We start from the raw sequence: 23,154 nt of genomic DNA, 5'->3' as shown, positions 1-23,154 counted from the left end.
AGATAGCATAGGGAAGTAGTCTGGAGTCTACCATTTTTTAGCATGGAGGGTCTATAAGCGAGAACATCGTGCTAAGCTCAATGACTCTCATGATTTACGTTAACATGATGAGTGGAATAATTTGAAATGATGTGTTGGTCGGATGAGGGAACCTTTAGTGGGGTTATCATGGGCAGTGGAATAATATTAACTGACATCACACTCGTGTACAACAGGATCATTTTGGTCTGAATACACGTGGCGTCTAAGTAGCTACACCGACATAAATCACGGTTATGCCGTTGCTTTCGATAGCTAACACCTACAGTCAAAAAGTAGCACGAGTTTGAACACACTTTGATCACTCGTTCCAGGATTCAGATGGTCTAAGACCATCTATTAGGTCCAGGTATTGACGGGTCTATGAGAATTCAGCTCATTGAAGTTACCGACTGTGTTGTTCACGACAAGTAACCGCTAAACTGTTGCTAGGGTTGTTTTAAAGATGTGTTCATTTCTATGCTATTCTTTTGAAACCCAATAGGATAAATCCATGCATGTTGTAAAGAAACATAAAAACAGTGAAATGAAACTAAAGAAGTGAAGGACAAGTACAGACCGTTTTTCTTGCGAAAGTGTTGTTGCCACACATCCCCATGTTGCTACTTGATTCTTTTCAAAGCTGCACTATTGACATGCAGTTCGCATGAAATTGTTTGGTTTTTCATATCATCAAAGATTTATGCAAATCTATTCATAGGATTTCTGAATTGAAATGCAATTAAATAGCACATCCATTTGAAGTCCCCTTTTGATGGATTTAACTATGACAATAATGGCTGAAGAGTTTTATTCTTCCTTAATCTATATTTGTCTGTGGTTTAACATTCTCTTAACTGAATGAACTCCCTGACTGGCTTCTTATCTTGCTGCTTTTCTTCCAATTGATAAGTGTTAGCAGGTTTGGTTCAACATGAAAGAGTTCCTGAACTAAAAATAAAACTTATTTTGTTAAATTTTCTTTACACAAGCTTTTGAGTGAGAGTGATGGTCACTCAACAACAAACCACAAAAAAACAACAACACCCAAGAACGGGTAAGGGATTTGATTTAGTTGATATTTTAACGTAAATATACTTCAACAAACATTATACCTACAACATAATATAACATGGAGATATGCGTTACCTGATCTGGATGAGCCAACTTTACCATATTACAATTTTAATACACTACTATTGATTTCAACTTCATATAGTCCATTATTTTTTCTGTTCAGAGAATTTGTGCAGCAGAATTGAATTTTGACAATATGTGGGAGAAGAAGAAAAAAATCAATGACTGAAAATATTTGCTAAGCTGTAATTATGTCGTGGTCTTTTGGGACACAAAGAAAATCAATCAAATGAGTCTGCACGGTGCTTTTGTTACCATTTCCTTTTACGTCTTCTCACGATTGTCATTCTACTTTTTATACACCTACGTTAATTGCTTATAAAGTGGAAAACCATAATTAATTTATGTGTGTTTATATACTTGTCATTAGATGGAATTCTGGACATTCACCACTTGTACCAATTATGTCTAAAGCCTTCACAATAAAATGTACTTAATGTGAGCAATATTGATCGTGGCTGTAAAAGATAATTGTTGCTGCTTTCATTGTTTATTGCTGTTGAAAGGTTCCTTGATTCAGTAAATTTGACCTGTATTTACTAGGGGTGTCATGTGTTTTGGTCATTATATTTCGGGCTCAGATGGTAGACTGTCAATAAAGTTTTGAGACTTTTGACGACTTCCAAGCTTCTATGAACAATTGTTAAAGATATGACAAATACAACAATTTTATTCATACACACATGTTTATTTCACTTATACAGGGTTTCAAAAAATAATTTCACCATATTGTAGTGCAGTTTTTTTCTAGTAATACTACGGTGACTCACGGTGCGACTTTCTATTTTACTAATTCCCGCAGGAAGATATTTGAGCAGTGTGTACCACATAGAATTGGTTCAAGGTCATTAAGTTAAGCCAAGATTTTAAGTGTGCCCTTAGACCAGAAATAAGAATTCATGTTTCTGGAAAACATGAAGGTATTTGCGGTGATGGAATTAGTAGGTTTTTAAGTGGAACCCAACAATCAAACATTTTAACGTTGACATACCTAATATCTTTTGAACCAAGAAACATTAACTTCAAAATCTGCTCGAGTCGACTGTATTTTCTTGTCATGGTCAAGGTCACCAGGATCTCGCACGATATCATTGTTCCTTTCGCTACTGATTGCCACCATCGAACAGCTAAGTTTAAATTCAACACAAACGTTGTGAATATTTTCATTTTAGTTGTGAATAATAATGGCATTTAATATATTTATATATGAAGAAAATGAATATGACAAAAATCAAATATGATTAAAAAACCAACAGTGCTGTTGAATCGATTTATTTTTCTCACAAAGTAAGAGATAATTTTCTGTTGGCCCCTAAAAATGAGTTTGAAACATTTTCTGAGTCTTTATGCATGTGCCAAAAACAACCATTCAACACTTGAGAAAACAGTACAAATTTAGTCAATCATCGCAAAAATGAAAAGCTTTTCTGCGTAAATGAATTACCAAATTGCATTTTTTAAAATTTGAATTTGATAATTATGAAATAACTAATGTTAATTCAAAAAATAAAGGAAGTTTGAGTGTGAATTCTCAATGTTTGAAAAGTATATTTATAGTTAAAATTCCTGTATGTGAGTTTTTCTAATTGATCGTCCACCATCAATAAATTCTTCTTCTTTTAAACCAGAAATGATCCCTTCAGCTCATTGAAAAGAGTGGAAACTGAAAAGTCCAATTCACATTCTTCAAGGAGAATTTCATGTTCTTGCCTCATTGAAAACGCAAGAAAAGTCCAAATATTCCTCCTGAGTCAATACCATCTTGTTCCTAGCTACACTTTGATTGGTCTCCTGCACATTTCTTTATTTTATTTAGTTTAGTAATTGGAGTCAAAATAAGGATCGGAAACCGATGCAAAAAATGCAACTTGCCCGACAGCGTTATTGATCTCTATCTGTCTTCTCTCTCTTTTAAAGCTTTTTAATCATTAGAAAACCATAGTCATCAGGAATTCTAAAGAAGTTTTTTTTCTTCTTCAAAAATATCAATGTCTGATTCAAACCGTGAGACCCTGTAGCTTTAATGAAACAGACCATCTGCCCTCAAGTCCGTGATATTGATCGTCTGATGTCACAATGTCTGTAGAGGAAGCTGTGATCTTGAAGTGAACTGTGAAAACCATGTACGGCAATATATTTTATTATAAATGTCTCTGCAAGGGATCTTCAACTGAAATCATTTCAATTAAGCTAAAGATATAAAAGAAACGCTTAAAGGTTTACACTTTATTATTATTAAGAAGTTGGTGGGAAACTTCTCTCTATAGGTTTCAGGTAAGCTATGACTGTTTTAGGTATCATTCTTTAAATTACTTGCTGTAAATAAAGCTTGTATAGATTTTAACTTGCATTAAATGCAGTGGAGTAAAAGTCTGCCAACAAAATAATTCACTTGAGTGAAGTAGAGCTACTCAAAAACTCTACTGAAGTAGAGCAACAGTGTATTTGTACGTTAACATCTGGTGCCACTTTCATAAATGTCGGATCCATTCATGGTGACTTTATAGGATAGTTTAACAAGCAATCAGTTAGCAAGTATTGTGATATTTTAACTCATTGTTGAATGACGATGTTTTGCTCAATTGGATCAAAATACGAATGTCGTCTTTACCTGTTTGAGTTGACCTACTGTTTACATGCTGTTATTGGTAGGGATTTTAATTATTTTGTGGTCGTAGCCAACTTAAAAAAATGATTATTATATAGCACTACTGCGTGTAAACTGTTACCACCCTTGGCTACATGTAAAGAAAAAAAGGTACATATTGACCCCCTAGTATGTTTTTAAACCCCAATTTGTCCAAATTTCACCTTTAAAAGTTGATGGAGTCAACTGTATCCTCTCATCCTCAGTCATCCCTGGGAATTTCGCAGGATTTAATTGTTCCTTTAGCTTCAGAGTGATTGTTGCCATCCAGTGATCGAGAGTTTACTTTTAGCAAAAACGTTGTGAATATTTGAACTACTTTTTGCTCTTGGAAAACTTTTATTTGGTCTCTTCACATTTTGGCCATATAGGTTTTGGTCATGAGATCTGTTAAATTGGTCCTGAACTAATGGACCCTGGAAGCCATATGGTTAAAGACAGAAATGATATCATGTATATTAAGTAAGTAAGTTAGTAAGTATATAAGTATTAGTTTGCTGCATGGTGTTATGATTTGCCATCAAACTGGGCCAACTGGTTGTCGATAAATAGAGTCCATTAGGTTTTGTTTTGAACGTGGCCTTTTGGAAGCCAAAACGACCACCAGCTGTCTCTGTTGCCGTGGTAACCTCAGTTTAAAAAAAGAGAACTAGCAAAAACGGCAGTGATCAGGTTTCTGTGGTAACTGCTGACTTATGCTATTTTTGTCTCTTCATCCCATATAGCAGCCAGGAGATGAGTGAGCCGTAAAGGCACACATTTTGGGATAAGTGATGCTTAAACGAGGCTTCAGCTAATAAAAGAAACACTAATGGTCTCTTGCACATTCTGTCCTTTCTCTTTAAAGCCTCACCCGAGCCTGAGCTTGTAGTATTTCCCTTCAGTTTTGCTATTCAATGGATATATTTTAGTTAGGTACTATTCTGGAGAGTTGCAGAAAAATTGACTTATTTTGCTATAGTTGCACAATGTTCTCTTTTTTTCTTTTTTTTCCAAGAGGAATGAAACGTAACCGAATAAAATGGAACTCCTTCTGATTTTTTCATTACAGGTAACATCGGCGAAGCTTACAAAGAAGTACCTTGTGGAGTTTTGTATTGTACAAAATATAGCCGATATTTGCTTGCATCACACCGAAAAAAATCACTTATCAATTAATCATGTTTAATCTAAAAAAAAAAGGATAATATTTGCTTATACATGTTTTATATTATAAAAAAAAAATGCAAACCGCTGTTTATGTTTATAGACTTAAAAACATATCCAGTGTTTGTAGAAGTGAAGATCATTTTTTGGCCAAAGATTGCATTTGAAAAACTGCTGCTTTTATCAAGCCATCTGTGTTTGAAACGATGAAAACTTGCTTCAAACTAATGCATCAACAAACCAGTTGTTTAGGAAACAAAAGGTTTACATAGTTTAGAAGCTGGTGATATCAAATGGTGATAATTAAAAATCGGCTCAGTTACACCTATACTTCATTGCATCAATGTCGTTGTATTTATACAAGAATATTATAGACCTTGAGCTAAACCTTGTTAATTTATATCCCTCTTGCTTTTCCAATGTTGGAGCTGCAGCCAGTAAATTAATATAAAGGAACAATTCTCTTATTATATTCTCAGAAACGTAGACCAACGGCAATCCACAAATATGCACCCAAGGGGCTTCGTCTTCCAATCTGGTGTGGGGTCGTTTAGGGGTTGTCATGGTTACCTCTGCGCGAAGAGGCTAAGTAACACCCGTCCCCGCACCCTCTTTCATTAAAATCCATGTTATTGATTGGCTGCCGTAGTATCTCCAGCCCCCTCCTCTTGAGCGCTTGTTCTGCTGCGTTACCAGAGGCCAGAGCAGACGCATCACAATTGGCTCCGCCTGCTGTCACTCACCTCCAACCACCAATCGTGGCCATACGAGCCGGAGCGGGGGCCCCTCTCTGGTAGATGTTCTCTATGAAAGGCTACTTGCTGTTTTTGAGTTTCTCTATGGATGTGCTCACTGGATAGTCGCGTTAAAGCCGGCATTATATGGAGCAGAATAACTTTCACTTGTTTTGGAAAAAATAATTGACTTGAGCTTGACTTTGTTCAGTTGAAATGGAAGGTGAGTTAAAGCTGCAAGAGCATCAAGAATTGTACCCTTTATTCCTGTAAATGCCGGTTGTGTGTGCCTGTGTTCAAATGATGGATGTGTCAATATTAATGAAGAGAATGGTTTGCTTGGCTTGTGGTACAATGCTATGTTTGTGTGTGTGTTGTTGCCCAGTGTGTATATGCTAGTATAGGCTGATGTTTGTTTTCTATGTTTGCATAGTCGCTTGTGAAGCCGATGGAAATTAAACCACAGTTAACCTGTCAGTCACTATTGTTTATACTGGCTATACCTGGAAGTGAATCTAAATTGTTAATGGTCGGGGCTTAATCAGGTACAAATCTGTGTTGATCAGTTGTTTTTCTTGAGTGAGCGCCTCAAATCTTTGGTGCTTGTATAGTACAAGTAACTCTTAGTAAGTAGTTTTTGGCAAACATTGCATCTCAAAGAATCACAGTGTATATCTGACCACATTAACTCGATTTCACTCTACCAGCTTGATGGTTCTTCAGTTGTCAAATGGAAATCTTATTAACTAGATAATTTATCAGGAGGGTTTGAATCACAGTCTAATGTGCCAGAGAAGCAACAAGTCATGCTCGCTTTAGCATTCTTACGACTAAATAAAAACGTTTATACTGTCTCTATTAATTCCGCTGTCCGTATTTCTTGTTTCCTTTTTGTGTACATCAATTTTTAGTAAATAAGCTACTACATTGTTGATTATTTGTGTTTATTTTAAGAGCCTTTTGCGTGAGGAAGATCCACCCTTTTAAAATGTTCAGTGTAATAATGGTGTCCATGCATTTAAGTGCAGCCCTCTATACCTGGTTAAAAACAAGGGTTCAGAATATTAAGAAAGTGGAGACTCAAATGAATTTGTTCGAAAACAGCCCTCCTGAAAAGATAGTGGAGCTGTGGTTGTTGCACGATTCATAGGACAGTCCGACTAAGTTAATGAGTTAACAGCCCTTGTACCTATTAAAAGATTGTTGGCTACTATCCATCCTTATCATCTCTGGATTAATCAGCTTCTGAAAACACAATCTTTATCTGGTAATTTGTTGCATGGCTACTCACTCAAAGATGTTTGTTCATCTGCAAAGTGGCCATGAAATAATAATTTTAAAAAAAGTTCTTAATTAACCAATTGATCTTAGAGTAAGACATTTCTTAAATTATTATATTTTGATTATTTCTGCCGCCATTGCTTATCTACCAGTCCATTGGTACACATTTTGACTTAAAACATTGATTACACCTTTCCCTTACTGAGGGTAGCATTTGGATGTGCGTCTGTGTGTGTGTACATTTATTAAAGGGATTGTGGTTCTTTTTATCATTCCACTGAGAGTGGGCTGACCGTCCCCCACTTCAGTAAAGGTCATGTCTCCTGTTGTCTCTGGTGACATTTAGTCCAGAGTCTGTCTGTTACAATTTGTCCCCTCAATTCATCAAGTTTATTTTCCAAAGATGCTCTCTGCTGGATTCCTTGTCCATAAAATCGTGTTAGTGTGTGCATCCTATGAGGCAGAGAATGTCGTCTGACCCAATTTCATTTTAAATCGTGCTCTCAAGGAAGACTCCTCTCGCTGTACAACTGTTACATGGAAGATTATATTTTTTGTCTGATTGACCTCCTGATTTGTACTGACTGAAACTCGTTATTTATTTAATCTTAAATGTTTTTAATGCCCTAAATGTCATGTAGTAGGTTTCTTGGTAACAATACTGGAACTCACTTTTGGTTCTGGAGCCAAAAAAAACTTGCATAGTTAATCCTTGTGTTTTCCAAACCTTAGCTAGCAACTATTAATACCCGATATACCAGTGAGCTGTACCTAAATATTTGGGTTCATAGAGAACCATAACTATATTGTAGGTCCAATGGTTCATGTTCCAGGACTCACAAATCTAAATATGTTTGATTGTTTATCACGTATGGTGGATGACTTTGAACAATGGTCGTCCACCATACGTGACTGTCACATATGGCATATGGTGTGACCAGTAGTCACATGATGTCACTTGACACCAGGGGTGTCGAAGTCAATCACACAAGTGCCAGTTTTATTGTTGTTATAAGTCTCTTTACATGTGTTGACATTGATGATCTCTATTTCCATCTTGGCTAAACATTTTTGTAGGTCATAATTGATCAACTTTGATTTTGAGCCAACAATCACATGGTCCATATAAAGTAACTTGTTGTTACTTGTTTGCCCACAGGCCTCGAGTTTGACTCAAGTGATCTTCACTTCTCTAAAACTTGTTTTTTTAAAGGCTAGATGGACAACCCCTTATAGCCAGTATTTATAGTGAATAATTAATTTTACTCTCCTTTGCCCCTTTTTTCTAAAACAGAGGTATATTTTTCCATCTCTCTGCCCGTTTACACTATTCTCACCAACTACCTGAGCTGAAATAGTAGACCAGTTATCCTTTTTATCATTCTAGAGGTGGTTAGAGCTGAGATAGTGGAGCTGGTGCGGGAATGACGAGGGTCTGGCCGACTATTGGAACAGTGAGACTATGTGAGATCATGTCCAGCACCGTTTTCATTAGTTTGAGACAGGATTGGAGGACATAAGTCTGTATTTGCTCGCGCTGAGAGTCTCTAAGCCTATGTGCAAATAAGAGTCATTGTTTTGATGCAGTCTTTGAAATTTGGTCATTCCAGAATTGTGTTTTACTTATCTCACCCTCTCCAGCACACACTGAGGGCATTGAGGAGCTCCATCAGTGATAGGATGCTCCATCCCAGGTGTGTGAGGGAGAGGTACCGCAGGTCCTTCCTCCCTGCTGCCATCAGACTCCACAACAAGAACACACCAGGATAATTATTTAACTGCACCTTTCTTGTTATTTTTGTAAATATGATTGTGTACAGTATATATAATATAGTGCAGATTTATTTTCTATTCTATTTAGATTTTTTTTTTTCTTTTTATTATTTTATTTCTGGGTGTTTTATTTTTTTTGGTATATTGCTCTTGCTGTTGTTAAACCAAATTTCCCCTCGCGGGACAAATAAAAGGATTCTGATTTTCCTGATTGGGTCAACACTTCGTCATTCATTTAAGGGTTAATTTTCAACCATTTTGAATTCCACAAACCCCCAAATTTACAAGATATATTTTTTATTACCAATATTATTGACAATTGACAAAATAACCTGTAACAATAATTAAAAAAAAAAGACTGATGAAGATGTTAAATATTTTAAATAGAAATCGTTTTGCTTAAAGAAACTGCAACTACAATAACAAGTTTTAGAATCGAGGTATTGCAAAAAAATTTAAATCATGAATACTTAAGAAAATTAGTACTGTATCCGGATACAATATTTTGGATGTCATCCACAAAATACACAACCACTGATTTGTTATGAAGAAATGCAAGACTTTTTCTTAACTCTTTATTGAACAAGCTTTTCTCTTCACCATAAACGTGTCATTTGCAATCAGCAGTCGGACAGAGGCGTCCTCACACGTCAGCTTGACAGCAGCTGTTCACACCGATTCAGCGCCCGGCGAGCTAAAAGCCTCTTTTCTTTGCGCACAAGAGTCTCCACTTCACAGCGATAAATGGATGTCCAGCTGCACTTAGTTTACACACGTGTCGCTGTTTGTGTGTGCATGGGTCCACTATTCAGTTGAGGAGGGTCTTTGTTCGACAGAGTACATCTTCTTCTGCGACTCTCTGCAAATTAGCATGACAGCCCGTCGGCCATAAGGTCTCAGCATCATCTCAGCTAATGCACAATATGTTATAATTGAATGTGGCTGCTGTAACATCCATTTACATTTGGTTACACTGTACGAGTTATTTCAACTAATTTTAGTTGGAAAAAAAAGAAATTATGACACATAATAAAAACATGCTTATTAAGGGTTTGTATTGGCAAGAATCTGGCGGAACGGTGCGTATCACGATACAGGGGCGTCAATAAAATATATTATGATACTGTAGTAACAAGGAAATATTTGTAGTATTTTCGAGTACTTTACTCTGGTGTTGCAGAATTTACAAACCACATGACTCTTGACGAAGTCGTAGCTACTTTCATTTGTTTTAAAATCAATATGTCTGAACATCAGCTTTAAAAGCTGTCCTTAGTCATCTCTGGAATCTTGCGATATTTCATAGTTCCTTAAGCTGCGGAGGACGTAATGAATGCTGCCATCATTTTTTGTTGGAAAAAAAAGAAATCGATACAGTGCTGTCAAGGACCGATACAGTATTGTGGAAAAAAAATATCGCTGTATTGATATTTTCTAACACAGTAGTACATATGTTATATTTGTTATTCTTAGACTTAAAAAAACAAAAAAACATTGTATACAGTACATTATTTCCATGCTGCTAGTGAGCTAATGTTCCAGATTTGACCAGCCATGGCCTGTTTTATTGAGCAAGCAGAAAATCTACCAGCTGCAGGTCAGACGTTGATACCAGTGTCACTTTTTCTGCTCTATTTATTGTTAACTTGCCATCTGTTACTGTGGCGTCGCTGGATCCCCAGTGTTTCTCTGAGAACTTTGGATAGTCAGACAAATGCTGTTGTTCTATTTCAGTCCGCTGATGATGTTAAATTTTATGTCTCTTTGGGAAAAAGATTCTATTTTCATGAGTGTGAATCACAAATTCTTGATCCCCAACCGCCTCTTTTAGTTGTTAGTATCCCCCACCCCCACTGTGGACCTGGCCCAGTTTTTTTTATGATCATGCAGCATTTGAATCTACTATCATTTTTCAGAATTCAGATAATAATCGGAACAATATCTCTTTTTCTCTCCAACAGTAAGCATGTTTCTCAACACCCTGACACCCAAGTTTTACGTGGCTTTGACTGGCACTTCCTCCCTCATATCTGGCCTCATATTGGTAAGTCCTGTTTGGTCCCTTTTTACCGGCTGCTTGGCTCCAATTCATGTGCCTGAAAAAGTATTTTGATTATATTTGTTTTTGTTTATTTAGTGAGCTGTTTTTTTTTCTGTTTCTCTAATTGCTCATTTTATGTTAAAGTGTTTATGCTGAAATGTGGATTAAAAAAGTGCAAATTCATAACATTTTTAGCCATTTTTAACATTAATCTGCTGCCCTTACAAATGAACCAAAATGTCTTTAAAAACCTTGTTGTGGCTGTATGTATGTTTATGTACGTTTCATTATTCTGGGAGCCTCTGGGGCGATCCGTGTTAGGAATTCATGGTTGACGGTGTTGTTTATCTACAGCGTGTTGTATTTGGTGTATTGTCTAGAGTGATGGATGTGTTTTATGGAATGTACATTTAAAAAGAAATGGGTGAGTTAAAATGAAGTGTTTTAGACGAGTATTAAAACATTGCCCAAAATAAAAAATATGTCAGGATGATTTATGATAATCAAATTCATTTGGGGGATTTAATGAAAGTTAAAAAGTGACATTTCATTCTTTAGTTTTCTTATCTTTTCCCTTGGTTTCGTTTTATCATAACGATTGAGATCCTGTTTTCTTCTGACCTAAACTGTGTATCGCTTCTCCTTACACAATTTTTATCCGATTTGAACCGTTCAAACTTTTATCAATTCAGCCCGTTTCCGAAATGCGGGCCATGTTCTAGCTTTCTTTTATCTCTTCCACTCTTCCTTTTATTCCTCTTTTTTTTACCCCATTCATTTCAATGGGGAAAATCTTTAACTCATGTTTCAACTCCTTCCACTACTAATTCTACTACTACTTTTACTTTTCTACTATTTCTACTTTTACTACTAATTCTACTACTACTTTTACTTTTCTACTATTTCTACTTTTACTACCAATTCCACTACTACTTCAACTAATACTTCTACTACTAATAATTCCACTACTACTTCAACTAATACTTCTACTACTAATTTCACGACTACTTCTACTAATACTACTACTAATTCCACTACTACTTCCACTAATACTTCTACTACTAATTTCACGACTACTTCTACTAATACTACTACTAATTCCACTACTACTTCCACTACTACTTCCACTAATACTTCTACTACTAATTTCACGACTACTTCTACTAATACTACTACTAATTCCACTACTACTTCCACTAATACTTCTACTACTAATTTCACGACTACTTCTACTAATACTACTACTAATTCCACTACTACTTCCACTACTACTTCCACTAATACTTCTACTACTAATTTCACGACTACTTCTACTAATACTACTACTAATTCCACTACTACTTCCACTAATACTTCTACTACTAATTTCACGACTACTTCTACTAATACTACTACTAATTCCACTACTACTTCCACTACTACTTCCACTAATACTTCTACTACTAAGTTCACGACTACTTCTACTAATACTACTACTAATTCCACTACTACTTCCACTAATACTTCTACTACTTATTTCATGACTACTTCTACTAATACTACTACTAATTCCACTACTACTTATTTCACTACAACTTCCACAGCACAGCAGGGTCAGCATTCGCACTGCATTTTCTTCTGGAAATGCATTTTTCTAGTTTCGTTTGATCTCTGCTTTTGTTTTCCTCACCCGTCAACAAAGAGGGATTACATGTCGTGACTCTAACAACAGATTGAATGCGACAATTGGAGAAATAAATGGTTTCATCTGGAAGTGAAATGCATACAACACATGCGCAGAGGCAGTTACGTTTGAACACTTAAGATAATGACGCAAAAGCTGTTGTTGGCATCACTGCTCGGCTCTTGGCAAAGATTCCAGGAGCAATTCTGAATCCTCCTGCTGCACTTTCACTGCTTTAATGTGATTATTCCTGGATGCAACATACACGCACACACGGACACAATGGGTGTGACCTTTGACTAATAGTCACAGTTCAGCCATTAATCTTCACGCGCGTCTTCCTTGTGCGTCAGATAAATGTAAAAATCACCATTTAATGGCGATGACCGTGCACCTCATTTTAAATGTTACCAATAGTGCATGGAAATAGATTTAAACATTGGGTCTCTGGTCGTAATCATTTGGTCAGAGAAAAGTATATACCTGTCTGTAATGTTTTATAATACATTTGCATTCAATCTAAACTCCTTATTTACTTTTTTATTTATTATTTTGCTTGGTTTTGTTCTAAATTAAAAATCATCAGGTTTAAAGTTGTATTTAGTTATTTAAGTATATAATGAAATATTGTCTTCTGTCTTGATTTTGTGATATTTTAATTGAGAAATTAATACATTATTTTCAGCGCTTAACATTGAAAATGAACTTAAAAACAAAAAGCTAATCATTGAACAAGTTGGTATATATTTGACTGATTGAAACATTAAGATCAACAAACAATATACAAATAAATATCCTTATTATCTCCTGCACTTCTGTGCCACCTCTGCAATAATGACTCTCAGGATGTTGCCTCTCTGCAGGTAGTCAGGTTGAGTGATAGCGTTGAGGGATGTTTTAATGTAATGTTGGGGAAAAAAATGTCTTCTCTTAAAATAGGACTGAGATGGTAATAACACTTTGAGGAAGCATGCGAGAATATGTAGAAAATAAATTACCGTTAAGATTATATAAATATACTTTCATCATTTTAATTTTCCACTTAATTTTTGTCATTTGAGACGCAAACACCAGCATCGGGTCGTGTAAAGATGACTCGTGTTAGAAACGACCAGTTTTTCCAGCCTTTTCAAAGACTGAGAGATGAATGTATTGTTTACACTGTTTAAAAATGACAAAGAAATGCAGCAAAGACACAAATAATCTTTTGGAATCAGACTCTCCCTATTCTTAACAATTCATTTATTATCATTTTTGATACTCCCCTGTTCATCATGCTGATCTTGACATGTCTTTTTTTTGTGTTACTAATTATGGGCAACATTTTAAGCTATACTGTATAAAACATGTGTACCCATCAATCAAAAATAACCAGGATGAATAAGGTCTATGCTAGAAGCATTTTTTGCAATTTTCAGAAATGTCACTATTAAGCTTAAAAAAAAGAGGGTTTTTTCCATTTGGGATCCCTTTCAAGATCACAAGTGAAGGTAAAATCATGGGCTTCGAAATTGGGGTTTAAAATCAGTTCTTGGATGGTGTTTATGTGACTTTACTGTCTCAGATAGTTCAGAGGAATTCGATACCGTTTCGTTTGAGCTGCTGTTGAAGTCTTTCGTTGACATTCCAGGTGTTTACTACAAAATGGCACGAGCAGTTTGGCAATAGGGGTCTAACCAGTCTATTTCACTTTATGAAAAGATTTGTTATCGTGGCAAAATATTTGTATGTATTGATTAATAACATTTTCTCAATAGATTGCTGAGGAAAAGTTCGGGTTTTGAATCTAGAAAGTCCTCAGTGAGGTCTTTGCATCGAGCAGGAGTACAGAAGTACATCAGTGCCATCAGAATATGAAATGGTCGAATTTAGTTTTTCCATAATTGAAAGGTTGAAATCATTTGAATTATTTAATATTTGTTATATTTTAATTTCAACTATTCAATATTTGTTAGATTTTAATTTAAATTATTAAATATTCTTTGAATTCCAAGCATTTTAAATTCAATATTAAAAAATACGAAGCCTTTAACATACAACATAACGGAGCCACCAGACAAAACCAAACGAGTACCGAGTTACTGCATCATATTTGCATAAACGATCAGGTGATGACATTACTGCTGCGTCAGTTTAGATATTTTCATGATAAGTATCCCTTTTTTTTAACGTCCGGAGATTAAACATCTTAAACTCCATCTCACAATCAATCAGAAGATTCTGATGTCAAAGTATTTAAACAGAAACGATCATAGTTCACTCTGATCCTTTACTATAAGATAAGTTTGTTGAAGCCCCGCCCACAACGTCAGTTTAGCTCAGTGTAATGTCTCGTCTTTTGGAGGCGTGGGTTAGAAACCTGCTCTTGAACTTTTGTCAAGCGATGTCATGTTTTAGAATAAGCTCACGTCTGGTGGGACTGACTCTCTTCATAATGTATGTTTTGTGAAAAAATGCAACTTCTTAAAAAAAAAACCCCCAATGATTTCCCTTTTCGTGATCAGAAATAAATGCAATGAAAACATCAATTGAGACTGTATTAACAGTTTATAATCGTTATTTTTAAATATTGTTTTGACATGGATCACACTGTTGTAAAGGAGTTCAGACGTAAATGTTTATATTTGACATACATTATCACAAATACTTGTACCATACCTCTTGAGAGGAAGTTTAACAAAAATAAAACCGCAAATCACCTTCAAACCTCTCGGAAAGTTCACACATTTTCATAATCTGATCAGTCTTAACCTTTCTTAACAGAACCTGCGTTATAAAGAGAGTCTCACTCTCTCTCCTTTGGCATCAGAATCTACGGATTGATGGTGAGATGCCGTTTGAGATGTTTAAACTCCAGACGTTAAAACAAAGTTGATCCTTTGTCATGAAAATATCTAAACTGATGTAGCAGTGATGACGTCACCTGATCGTTTATAATAATAATAATAATAATAATCTCTATTTATATAGCGCCTTTCTAGACCAGGGTCACAATATATGCATGCAAGTACTAAGTAACTCGGTACTTGTTTTGGTTTTGGCTCGTGTTTTTTTTTTAAATTTTTAATTTAAAATGCTTCGTATTTTTTTATATTGAATTTAAAGGCTACGAATGAAAACATTGAATCATTTAAATTAAAATATAACGAATATTGAATAATTTAAATTAAAATAATACTAATATTGAATAATTTAAATTATATCAATATTTGAATAAATAAATTAAACTATTCAAAATTCTGTTGGCCCTGACATACTTCCAAACAGGAGCAGCAGCATTTTAATAAAGATCCTCTTTTGCGTGTGTACACAACAACACACACCATTATCTATTCAGGTTCCTGTCTTTATGATCAGCGGCCATCCTTTGTTTTCTTTGTTGTCATAAAGCCTTCACACGTCCATAAAACAGCTTCTCTAACTGATGCTTGATTCCACACTCGTGTCATAATGGACGCTTTTCAACACCCTGTTAGCTCCTTACTTTTATTATTGATGGCTGAGGTCTTGATGCTGATCACTAACTGGGTAATTACACGAAGCTAAACATTTCTGCCAAGATCCCTCAAGAGTGTTTAAGTGAAGCCTTTTCTAAACACACAACTAATGCGTTTTCTGTCTCCTTCCATAGATCTTTGAGTGGTGGTACTTCAGGAAGTATGGAACGTCGTTCATAGAGCAGGTGTCCGTGAGTCACTTGCGCCCCCTGCTGGGTGGAGTGGACAGCAGCACCCCGACTACCTCAAACAGTAGTAACGGGGAGGCGGACTCCAATCGACAAAGTGTTTCTGGTGAGAGACCTGATCAAATTACAGATCCTATCCTTCTATATATATATACACACACACATACACAGCTTTTCATGTATTATTTTAGTAAACTTTATATGTATAATCAGGGTTTTAAATAAAATAATTATTTGTGGCCAGCATTATTATAGACTAAAACAGAGGTGAACAATAAAAAGGACCACATTATATACTCGGTCTGTTGTAAAACTAACTAGGAAAAGGAGGATTATTATGAAAAACAAAAGAAGAAGTAAAACTTAAATTAAAAAAAGACACAATAATTCATTTTGAATTATTACATTTTATATCTTATTTTGTAAGCTAAATGTCAATAGCTAAAGAAGAGACAACATGACAATATTAGACAAAAAAATGTAGTCATAGTTTTTCCAATTTACATGTTTATTTTGATATATAAAATGCAAGAGAGTTTGTATGAAAAGCCTCCTCACTACAATAAAAGCTAAGAAAATATTTATAAAAACCTACCTTTAGGGGAAATTGACAGTAAGTGTGTTGTCATTGTTGGTCCCTATTTTTAACATTCATGCCACATTAGCCTTCAGATGGGAGAAATGTTGTTTACTTTCAAAATCAATCTTGACCATCAACGTTCTTCTATTCTTAGAGTCAATTAAGTTAATGCCTGATATGTTTTAACTTCAGCCACAGTCTGCTTGTTTTGAATATGAGCAGCCCATTAAGTCCTGATGCATGTGTGTCCAGATCTGAACTATTAATCCTTCAGTTCCATGACAGGATCATTTGGGTAAACATTAAAGCTTCCCAAGGCTTTCCTTTTATTTTTTATTTTTCATCAGAAGAAGAAAAATCTCATCGGCAATTACGTCCATATTCTTTTAATCAAATATATTCCCTTAATGGATGAAAATGACCGGACAAGGCTATGACCTCGCTTGTTTTGGTCCACTCCAGACAACATGGAACCAAATGGGATTAAGTGTTCTGAAATAAATCAATAAGCGGAATTGAAGTGGGAGGCAGGTTATTTTAGATTAAACTGCTGCTGGCTAACAATACTTTCAAAAGACATTATTAGAGCTGTGATGAAAGGTAGTGTTGTATACTTTCCTGGAAGATCCTGAATCAGGTTTCAAAGATCCTAAATGACATAAAAAATAAAAATAACATTTCAATTTAATCCAGATTTACATTTGTTTTTAAGCAATGGGTGGATGAGAATTCTGAGACATAGTAGTAAAGTATACATTCTATACTATACTGACTGTCATTTATTTCTTTGAACAGACATTCTATTGACACATATTTTTTTAACTGAGTGCGCCACCTACCGAGCTATAAACGATATGACACTGCTTCATGAAGCATAAACAGTATGAGTGTATTGGCAAGAATGGTGTTATCTTGACCTCTTAAGTATATATTTTATTGAGTATTGTTTTGATTGTTTAAGCGCTTTGTGACCCTGGTCTGGAAAAGCTCTCTATAAATATAAATAACTTACTTACAATATGTATCACCATACAGGGACAACGATACGATATGTTTTGATACTGTAGGAACAAGAATATATTTGTAGTATTGTCGAGTACTTGACTCTGGTGTTGCAGAATTTACAGACCACATGACTCTTGAGAAAGTCGTAAATGCTTTCACTTGTTTTGAAACCAAATTTTGTCCAAAAATCAGCTTTAAAAGCTGCTGGAGTCGACTGTATCCTCTCGTCCTCAGTCATCGCCGGGATCTTCCAGGATTGTTCCTTTAGTTACAGAGAATGTTTTGACTGCCGGAAAGATTAATCCAACACAAAAAGACTGTGAATATTTAAATGTTAATTTTGAAAAAATAAATGTAAAAACTAAATGATTTCATTTCAAACATTGTTTAATGAACTATAAACCCTAAAATAACTTTGGTAACAAATAAAACATGACTTGAAAGCCATTTAATGTTTTATTGATACAGTGCTGTCGAATGTCAATACAGTATTGTGAAGAAATATTGTGATTTATCTCTATTTTCTAACATCCCTATTCAACAGCACATCCACACTCATAATTGTCGATGTGATTTTAGTGTTACCAACGCTAACAGATTCCATTGTAGTTTCACACACAGACAAGAATGTGTACAGTTGCCTTTTAACATTTTGCGAGGGACAATCGTGGAAATACCTTCATTCCTGTCCTGGAATTTCAAACCAGAGGAACATATTCTTGTGTTTGATGCGTGCGATGCTGACTTTAGGGAAACCTCTCACTTTGGAAGTGCGATGTCACGCTCAAGCGGCGGCAGGAAGCTCTTTGAAGTGAAGCCACGAGGCTCAGTGTTGAGTTTTCTTTGACAGTCTTCTTCACTCTTCTCTCTCTGCAGAATGTAAAGTTTGGAGAAATCCACTGAATTTATTTCGAGGAGCTGAATATAATCGGTGAGTGACAGCCGGCGACTCCCGCTGCTCCCCCTCTCTCTCTCTCCTCTTCTCGTTTGAAACAACGCTTGTATTCCCTCTCCTGTCATCTTCCAAAATAACTTGTTTCACTTGGAACCTCGAATCCTCTCCTTTTATTTGCAAGTCGTGCATGAGTTTGTGATTCACCGACTGCATGCGTTTATACGCTTTTATCCCATGAAGCACCTTTTCCATCACGGCAGGTTTAGTAGACGAGGGAATCATCTAGCAAAGAATAGAGAGTCCAGTTACATCACTCACTCACTCAGACCGCTGAGGTCAGCAAGAGATTTACTGTAACCTGAAAATGCTCTACTGCCCACTAATGGGTCTGAAAATTGCAGAGAAATGTAACTGAAAATGTATTTAAAAAAACATTTTATACCTCTAACATTCTTTTTTTTCCAAAATGAAAATGGCGGTGATGGTTATGAATTCGTTACAAAAAATACATGTAATGTATTTATTTGTTTAAATAATTACAAAGCAATTATTATGATTTCGTTTTACATAGTTGATCGTATCAATACAAAATAAACAAGAAAAAAAAAGAATTATTATAAAGAAAAAAATTCCTCCCTTCACTGCCAGAAACTTTTTCTTAATCAGTAAAAAAAAACAAGGAAAATATCTTGTATAATAACAAAGGTATACATGGATTTCTATTTGAAACATTTTATGTCAATAGGAACTTTATATTGTCCTTGATGGTTTTAGTTTAACACTTGTTTTTGATGGTAAAAAAAACTCATTTTTATTTATTCTGTACTGACACAATAAAAAATCCTATGTTGTGTTTATAACACTGAAAATAAATGTTTCTAATTCTGAGACATCAGTTTAAAATGATCATCTTGAATGATTCTTGGTAGATTTTAAACCTCCTCTAACAGCAGCTTCTACAATAGGGCGACCACAGTATTTGTCCATTTAATCTACAGCATGTCGCTCTTCGTCCTCTTACAACGGAGAAGGAAATCTTTTATTTCTGCTCCAAAGTCATTCGGCTGGTTTTTCCTTCATGTCTAATAGATGCTGTTCAAGTGACTGAGCCGCCCTGCTGCCCTCAGAACTCACTTCTGTTCTCGCTCAATTCTCACAAGTGCACTTTCGAGTCCAAAGCTTTAGCCTTACAGAAAAACATGAAGGTCTCGGCGTGTTCTCTCGTGTTTTAGCCACTGAATGAAGTTCAAGCGAGGGTTGGAGACCACATGTTGTTGACCTGAGATCTCACCTCCACCTGCAGGTATACATGGGTAACGGGTCGAGAGCCGCTGACGTACTACGACATGAACCTGTCGGCACAAGACCACCAGACCTTCTTCACCTGCGACTCGGATCACTTGCGTCCGGCCGACGCCAGTGAGTTCACCTGAACGGTCTTTCGTCTTCGTGTGATGATGTCAAAGTCATGGTTTTGCTCCGTCAGTTATGCAGAAGGCCTGGAGAGAGAGGAATCCACAAGCTCGCATCTCAGCTGCACATGAAGCCCTGGAGCTGGAAGAGTAGGTCCACTTTATGTATTACTGCACCAGAGTCAAGTACTAGTACAGTGTCGTAATATATCCTATATATTGTTGTACTTGATCTTAAAGCGTATCGAACCCCAGATACCAGATCTTACGAATACACTTGATTTTTGACGATGTTGCCTTTTAGTTTTTGGAGGCTTCTAACTATCTTTCTTTGTTTCTTGTCCTTTTCCAAACAAATGTCTTATCTTTGACTTGAGTTTAACTTAATGGATACATTGAAACCTTTCAATATAGAAATTATTAAAAAAGAATAATTAAACAATTACAAAAAAAGGAACATTTCAAAAATGTATAAATAAATTCAACTTTTCAATATTCTGATGGCATAAACTCACATACTATTTCTTATTTTATCTTAAGCATCTTTAAAGGTTGCTAACATTAACAACTTAAGAGGCCCCAGAAAAGCACTTAGCGGGTCTGATTTGTTGTTCTTCCCATGTAGTGTCAACGTATGTTTCATTAAGTTTAAGTCACAGGATGTATTGACATGATTAGAAAATGAAAAGCTAATGTCAAAATAACTCGCACTTCTGAGGCTTTATTTAATTTATTTCTCTTCATCAAACAAATGCCTTACCGTCAGTTTTGCTCTTATTGTTGACATCCATCATATTTGTCCCTTATCTTATCTTGAACACTGACATCCTTAAGGGTCACCGTATAATCGGGAACATTACTTTGATTTTGAGACGACTCAAAGCCAGAACATAAAATAACCGGGGGGCTGGATAAGGCCCTTCTTTATAGTTTAAATTCGACTGACTTGATTGACATTTTAATAGTTTAGAACAGTTTGTCAAGAGCTAAATGAGGTCATGATTTCTCTCTCCTGCAGTTGTGCAACAGCGTATATTCTTCTGGCGGAGGAGGAGGCCACCACCATCATGGAGGCCGAGCGTTTATTTAAACAAGCTCTCAAAGCTGGCGAGGGTTGTTACCGCAGAAGCCAGCAGCTCCAGCACCACGGCACACAGTACGAAGCCCAGCACAGTGAGTAGCAATCCTCGTGTGAACCTTCTCCAGACCCTCGAGCCTGACGCCCGTGTCTGCTCCTGCCAGGACGAGACACCAACGTGTTGGTTTATATAAAGAGGAGGCTGGCCATGTGCTCCAGAAAGCTGGGCCGAACAAGAGAAGCCGTGAAGATGATGAGAGACGTAAGTGTCACTCACTCCTCCGCACACTTTGTCTGCTGACACGTGCACGTGTCTCCCCCTACCTGGTATTACATGTAACAACAGTTGTGTGTTTTCCAGTTAATGAAGGAGTTCCCTCTCCTCAGTATGTTCAACATCCATGAGAACCTACTGGAGTCTCTGCTGGAGCTGCAGAACTATGCCGACGTACAGGCGGTTCTGGCCAAATATGATGGTGAGAGACGCTGTGTTTTCAGGGTCCAAAGCTTTTGTCGCCATGTCTGTTCCAACGTCGTCCGATGGTTTTCATCAGAGATAGACTGTGTTCAGTGATGCTACACTCTTCTTTTCTAGGACCAGAAGTCGTTTTCTTTGAAAGTGTGAATGAGTTTTCCTCTGTCCATCTATCTTTCCTTTATCTGTCCACCTTTTTTATCTATTTTAACTTTTTATTCATTTTCCAATTTCCATCCTGTCAATTTTTAACCATCTTTCTGTCTTTTTTTATCCATCTATCCATCTTTCTTATCATCTATTGCTCTGTCTGTCTTTCTATTTTCGCATCCATCTAATATTCTGTCTTTTGCTCGTCCTTTTCTTCTGTCAATCCGTCTGTCCGTCTTTTCATTTGTCTTTCAGTCTCTGTTAGTTCTTTTTATTTGTTTCTGTCTGTCCATATTTTATCTGTCCATCTTTTAACTTGTATCCACATGTTCGTTCTTTTTATTAGATGCTGTCTATTTGTTCTTTTTATCTGAAGATCTGTCCGTCCTTTTATCTGTCCATCTTTCAATTGGTCTACCTGTCTGTCCATCTTTTTTATCTGTCAATCTGTAGGTCCACCTTCCTTTCATCAAACCTTCTGTCAATCTTCTCATCCGTCTGTCCATTTTTCAACCGGATTACCTGTCTGTCCACATTTTTTTTTCTGTCCGATTGTCAATCTTTTCATCCGTCTATCCATCTTTCAGAAAGTTCAACCGATGCAAAGATTGACAATAAGTCTTTCTTTCTATCATCTGTCAATCGGTCTACCTGTCTGTCAGTCTATTTCATCTGTGAATCTGTCCATCTTTCTATCAAACTATGTGTCCTGATCCGAGTGTATGATGTGATGAATGTTAATTATTCACCAACTTGATAATGGTGTTAATCAAACATATTTATGACTTAAAAATCATTTTTTAATGCAAGAATTCCGGCTGCAGATTAGTACCGAGCGTATATGAAAATACAGATACTTTTGTTTGTTCAAACGGACCATGAAAAAACACTTGTAACACAAATTGGAAGAAAGAGACGGTGATTGTCCAAGAAGTAACAACTCTCTGTTTTTCTATTCGATTTGTTCTCAACTTTGACTGCGTGCACGTGTTGTCTGCTGTCAATCAGTGTTTACAGCGTTGTACGCTCCCAGCAAGAGTGTGGAGCTGCTGTGAGTGAAGGCTGATATTGTGAGTGTGGAACAGCGAGGTCTTGCGTCAGATCCCTCCGCTAACATGTCGCCCCGCAGCCATGAAACCAACACTCGCCAGTGTGTCCAGCCTGTCACTCCGGCCTTCAACTGTAATTCCAAACTCCGTCTAAACCCCCCTGATGTGTCTTTGTGTCTCCTTCACAGATATTAGTTTACCCAAATCTGCAACAATATGCTACACAGCAGCCTTGCTCAAAGCCAGGGCGGTATCAGACAAGTGAGTATCACGTTTCTCCTGCTACAATGCTGCTAACAAACCAGTGCCGCCGTGCGAGGAATGTTACTGACGGGGAGAGAAAAAGACTGTCTTTGCATTCCTGAGCCGTGGAGCAGCGACGGTC

At 36.4% G+C, this 23,154-nt stretch overlaps 1 protein-coding gene across 6 annotated transcripts in view; it reads left to right on the top strand.

Annotated features, from left to right (window-relative positions):
• LOC148074031 (suppressor of tumorigenicity 7 protein homolog) overlaps nucleotides 1-23,154 on the top strand; it is a 33,483-nt gene that overhangs the window by 6,587 nt on the left and 3,742 nt on the right. For 3 of the 6 annotated variants that reach the window (XM_087797353.1, XM_087797352.1, XM_087797354.1), the window contains 9 exons: nucleotides 10,698-10,780; nucleotides 16,072-16,231; nucleotides 18,587-18,641; nucleotides 19,909-20,024; nucleotides 20,092-20,167; nucleotides 21,036-21,190; nucleotides 21,260-21,357; nucleotides 21,442-21,571; nucleotides 22,958-23,030. In XM_087797353.1, the coding sequence (XP_087653479.1) occupies nucleotides 10,698-10,780; nucleotides 16,072-16,231; nucleotides 18,587-18,641; nucleotides 19,909-20,024; nucleotides 20,092-20,167; nucleotides 21,036-21,190; nucleotides 21,260-21,357; nucleotides 21,442-21,571; nucleotides 22,958-23,030 (946 nt within the window). Of the gene's footprint in view, nucleotides 1-10,697; nucleotides 10,781-15,883; nucleotides 15,969-16,071; nucleotides 16,232-18,586; nucleotides 18,642-19,908; nucleotides 20,025-20,091; nucleotides 20,168-21,035; nucleotides 21,191-21,259; nucleotides 21,358-21,441; nucleotides 21,572-22,957; nucleotides 23,031-23,154 lie in introns of those variants that run through there. The other 3 variants (XM_087797356.1, XM_087797355.1, XM_087797357.1) reach the window with 2 other exon arrangements.

This window comes from Callionymus lyra, chromosome 8, assembly GCF_982586985.1.
Source record: "Callionymus lyra chromosome 8, fCalLyr1.hap1.1, whole genome shotgun sequence".
NCBI classification, from domain to species: Eukaryota; Metazoa; Chordata; class Actinopteri; order Syngnathiformes; family Callionymidae; genus Callionymus; species Callionymus lyra.
Note: the sequence above shows the minus strand (reverse complement) of the source record. Positions and strands in the feature narration are given on the sequence as shown.